Source organism: Aphanomyces invadans, assembly GCF_000520115.1.
Source record: "Aphanomyces invadans strain NJM9701 unplaced genomic scaffold supercont1.1, whole genome shotgun sequence".
Lineage (NCBI taxonomy): Eukaryota > Oomycota > Saprolegniomycetes > Saprolegniales > Verrucalvaceae > Aphanomyces > Aphanomyces invadans.
Genome location: NW_008580146.1, coordinates 24,505 through 29,449, shown reverse-complemented (window position 1 = coordinate 29,449; position 4,945 = coordinate 24,505). Strand labels below are relative to the sequence as shown.

The window sequence follows — 4,945 nt, the reverse complement described above, 5'->3', positions numbered from 1 at the left end:
CACTCTGGTCAATGATCGCCGCCACCTTAAACCAAAAGAACGACAGCAAATGGCAATGAAGCTTCTTGGGAGAGCCAAAACAGCGACGATCTCCAACGGGTGTGTTGAAATGCTGGCCGAAAAGTATGGCTGCTCATCGAGGACCGTGTACCGTGTGTGGAAAAAGTGCCGTGGTGCGCAGAGTGGCGTGAACTTGAATCTATTAAGCGGACACTTTGGCAACACCAATGCGAGGAAGTACACGCCGTAGAAAGTTGCCACCGTGCTCGACAAGATCCGAGCAGTACCGCAAGAGAAGAGGTCCGAGCTGCGCTCCATTGCATTCGCTACTGGTGTTCCCCGAACGAGCTTGTTGCGTTTGATCAAAAGTGGAGGCTCATCCGCAAAACCATGAATGTGAAACCTACGCTGTCCGAAGACCAATGCAAAGCCCGTGTCGAGTTTTGCAAGTCTTTCCACAAAAAAGTGCGCCAAGACGTTGTGTACGATGGCATGTTCGATGTTGTCCACATCGACGAAAAGTGGTTTTTTATGAAGCGTGTAAAATCACGAGTTTACCTCGTTGATGGTGAAGAACTTGAGTATGACACGACTCAAAGCAAGAGATACATTGGCAAAGTGATGTTCCTATGTGTCGTTGCACGGCCAAGGTATGATTTCGAACGGCGCAAGTATTTCGATGGCAAACTTGGCATGTGGCCCATCGTGGAGCAAACATTCGCCAAACGATCCAGCCGCAATCGGCCCAAGGGCACTCCTATCACAACCAGTTCCTGTCAACCGGGATTTGTACCGTTCAATGCTTGTGGATATAGTTTTCCCTGCGATCTGTGAGCGCTTCCCCAGGGTTTGCCGGCTGTTGAAAGTCCAGCAAGACAATGCTGGACCGCATTGCCTGCCTGACGATTGCTTGCTCCAAGAGGCCCTAAAGGGTAAAGATGGTGAGATCGAGATCAAGATGCTGTGTCAACCTGCGAATTCACCAGACTTGAACGTTCTTGACCTTGGTCTATTCAACGCTATCCAGTCCATTCAATACAAGAGTCGAGTACGTACAATTGAGGAGCTGATTGACTTGGTCAAACAATCGCTTAGTGACTTGGAACCCCGTGCTTTGAATGACATTTTCTTTTCGCTACAGAATGTAATGAATTGGGTCCTGGAGAAGCGCGGGTCAAACAAGTTCAAGTTACCTCATCTGAACAAGAATCGTTTTCGTCGCATAGGTCGATTGCCGATTTCATTGCATGTTTTTGTTGGATAGCTAGCAGATAATCATTCTCATGAATTTACTACGTGTTAATAGCCAATCAGTGTTGTCCATAAACTTCTTTGACCAATAGTCGAGGACTGACATTTTGTTTGGACCAAAATTCGACTGGGCCACTGACATTTCGTTTGGACCAGAGTAGTAGATGTTCTTCAGGCAGCTGAAGACACTTGTGCTGGGTACCTTTGGCCAGATCGCGCTTCTTGAATCGACAGTCCACTGCATGGTGGCCGATCTTGTGGCAATAAAAACACTTAACCTCGGCATGTATCTTCGACGGCTTGGGAGCACCGTTCTTGGACGTGTCAGCGGGTCGTCTTTCACCTCGCTTGACAGCGCTACACCTTTCTTGGCCAAAAACGATCGATGATTTGCTTCAATGTAGGAATAGGCTCACGGCTACGCAGAAAACGGCTACGCAGAAAATTCACGGTCGTGCATACACTTCCTTGCAACTTGTCAGCAGCATCTCGTCGTCGACACGCGATACCATGAACAGCAGCTTCTGTTGCAGAACACGCATCTCCATCCCGTGCTTCTACATTGGCGTTCCGGCCACGTGCACCTTGCTATTGAGCTCGTGGATGACATGCGACACGTTGGCATACGTTCGGGCTTCGTAACGGTCGATGAGGAGCTCCCACACTTTGGCCGATGTCGCCACGTGAGACACATACGCTGAGTCGAAACCCCCACGATTTGGACCCAATTTTGGTCCAAATCGCGGTTTCGAAGGCATAAAGTGCACGATTTGGACGCAAATTTGGCCCCAAGTGGTGCCAAAATCCGCGATCATGCTGACGACGACACGGGCGACGACACAGATGACGAAAAATGTGTCCATGCAGGTGACGATGCGAGTGACTAAATTTGGCAGGATGCAGATGACGACGCGGATGACGATATCCGTGGCCAAGTAACCGTTTTCGCACGCCGCAATCAACGGAGTTAGCCTCTAAGCCAGCGTGGTCATGCCAACGCAATTGGATTCTGTCAAACGGACGGCTGTGGCGACATTCACGTCGATGGATGGGTGGCTGAGAAGGAGCTGGAAGACTTCGACGTGCCCGAGACCGGTGGCTAATGCAAGAGGAGGGTGCGACTAAAAACCCAAGTGAGCGATTGCTCGATTCGTTGTGTTCAGGCGCGTACATAGTTGTACAGGTTCACTTGGATCGCAGGCTGGGCGAGCAGCAGGGACACCACTTCCAGACGCTCTTCGACGCACCCTACACAAAGCGGTGTGTCCTATGGCGGAGTGTGTCGCCATGGTCCGCGTCGCCACGACCTGATGATGGGTGAATTGGTTCACGTCGAGACCTCCACTTGTTGCCCGGTCCATTTGAGACCGCACAACCGGCACGTCTCCAGCTTGACATGCCAAGTAGAAGAGTTCGTTCGCGTTCACCTGGGTAACAGCAAACATAATGCATGTCGACGGTCGTGAGCGCCGAGTACGTTTGAATTGAGACGCTGCATGGGCTGCAGCAGAATCGACTTTTTCAAGCCCGCACTGGACTTCGTACGATCTGCTGTTCCTGCGGTGTCTTCGTCGTTCGTGGTACCGTCAGGACGTGGTAAAATGGAACCATCGCCAGTGGACGCATCGCCTGCGTTGGTGGCGGCTCCTTCCACTTCCTACGATGCAATGCAATGCCCGGTCATCTGGCGCCTCGATGGAGTGGTCCAGCTTATCCAGCTTACATGATGTGCTTGCCGCTCTGGCGGCGATGTCGAGGCTTCCTCCATCCGAGTCGTTTTGGTAGTGTCTTAACGCGGTCGGTCTGTACTCCAACCGGCCGATGCGTATTTCTAGACTAGAACTGCCAGCAGTTGCAAAGACCGATGCTGTAACGAAGTCAAGAATGAAAATGACTTGGATTGTCGACTTAGGCTGTAGGGATTGTCGTACGAAGAATATCCGTTGAGAACACCGTTAGCGAAGCCACGTTAGGAAGGACCGTTAGAGCAGGATATCACGGCAATCAATGCACTTTTGAATTTCTTCTGGGCCTACCACACTACAGTTGGTAGTATTTCTTGGTTCACTCAAGGACTCCACCTTTCTTGAAGGTTGTGAGGGTACTCTATCTGGTTCAAGCAAAGGTTCAACGCGACCTTTCATAGCGACCAGTGTTGTGCTTGTGATTACCGAGTGCACCGGACCCACGCATGGACAAGAAGAAAGCGTGGAACCATAAGGAATTCAAGAAGGCGGAGCAAGCGGCGGCGGCGGAAAACAATATTGTCTCAAGAGAGCAATGACGGCTAAGGCGTAAAATAGGCGGTCTACAAGTGAAAGTGTCATTTACTTCCTCTGTTCCTTTTGCTTGCATGACTTTACTCGAGAGAGCATATTTTGGGCTAGAGAGAGCATTACGTAGCCCAAATTGGCGCAAATGATAGCTGGAAACATGCTCAACAAGCAGATATTTTCAGAACAATTTAATCTTCTATAACGCCAGAGGTAAAGGCCGGCTAAGCTCGGCTACCAAGAAAATCTTTAAACCCTCATAACTTCGTCATTTCTTATCCGTTTGGCTTCAAATCACGCGCAATTGCTTCGTCTTGAAGCGTAGATATTGCTAGAACCCAAAAAATTTCTGGAAGCCCAGCTACGGTCGATACAGTATGCCAAGCCCCACGACCGGTCGTGACCTTACCGACGACCAACGGTCGGCGGTGTACCATCAACTACTAAAGAAGAACGGAAGGGTCGGTCATGGGGAGATGAAGCACTTGATGCTCACGTACAACATAAGTCAATCAACGATAGCGAGAATCTGGAAGCGAGGCTTACGGTCCAGAGCCGAGGGCGAATGTGCCAAGGTCGAGTCGCTCAAAAAGGGTCGTTGTGGTCGGCGTCGTTTGTACGACAACAATGCTGTGCGGGAGACGGTATTGTCGGTCCCAACAAGCTTCCGTGGAAACTTCCGCTCCATGGCTGCTGCAACCGGTATTCCCAAGACGTGCCTGCAGCGTCTATACCTGTGGCGTCTATACAAGTCCAAGATGATGAAGCGCCGTACGAGCCGTTTGAAGCCGATGCTGACACCCGAGCATCGAGCCAGTCGTTGCGACTTTGCGCGTTCCTTCTTGCGGGGTGGTCGGAGTGGCTCACGCGTGTGACACGACATGATGGACTACGTTCACATTGATGAGAAATGGTTTTACATTACCTAAGTTAACCGCCGGTTCTATCTTTGGCACGATGAACCAGTTCCTCAACGAAAGACGCAATCAAAGCGACACATCACTAAAGTAATGTTTCTTTGCGCCGTGGCGCGACCAAGGCACGATAACCAGAGAACGTAGGACGGGAAAGTTGGTCTGTGGCTTTTCGTGGAGACCCAACATGCCAAGCGTCGAAGCAAGAACCGCGATCGAGGCACACGTGTGACAGTGCCCATGACGGTGACCAGTCTGTTTATCGACGATTCCTGGTGGACAAGGTCATCCCATCCATTCAAAGCAAGTGGCAGGGTCGACGAAACGCAACAATATTTGTCCAGCAAGACAATGCCAGGCCACATGTTGCCGTGCATGATGCTGAAGTGTTGAGAGCGGGAACCAAGAACAGTTGGAACATTCAGCACAAGGCGCAACCGGCACAGAGCCCGGACTTCAATGTCCTTGATCTGGGCTTTTTCAATGCGATACAGAGCTTGCAGCACC

General features: G+C 50.8%; 1 protein-coding gene across 1 annotated transcript; it reads right to left on the bottom strand.

Moving 5' to 3' along the window:
- Positions 1-1,808: 1,808 nt before the first annotated feature.
- Positions 1,809-3,019, bottom strand: H310_00001 (hypothetical protein; the record flags this gene model as incomplete). Its single annotated transcript, XM_008862576.1, has 6 exons — positions 1,809-2,225; positions 2,274-2,372; positions 2,423-2,518; positions 2,583-2,678; positions 2,729-2,908; positions 2,975-3,019. 6 exons carry the CDS (start codon positions 3,017-3,019, stop codon positions 1,809-1,811), a joined length of 933 nt encoding a protein of 310 aa, XP_008860798.1.
- Between the last annotated feature and the right edge of the window lie 1,926 nt (positions 3,020-4,945).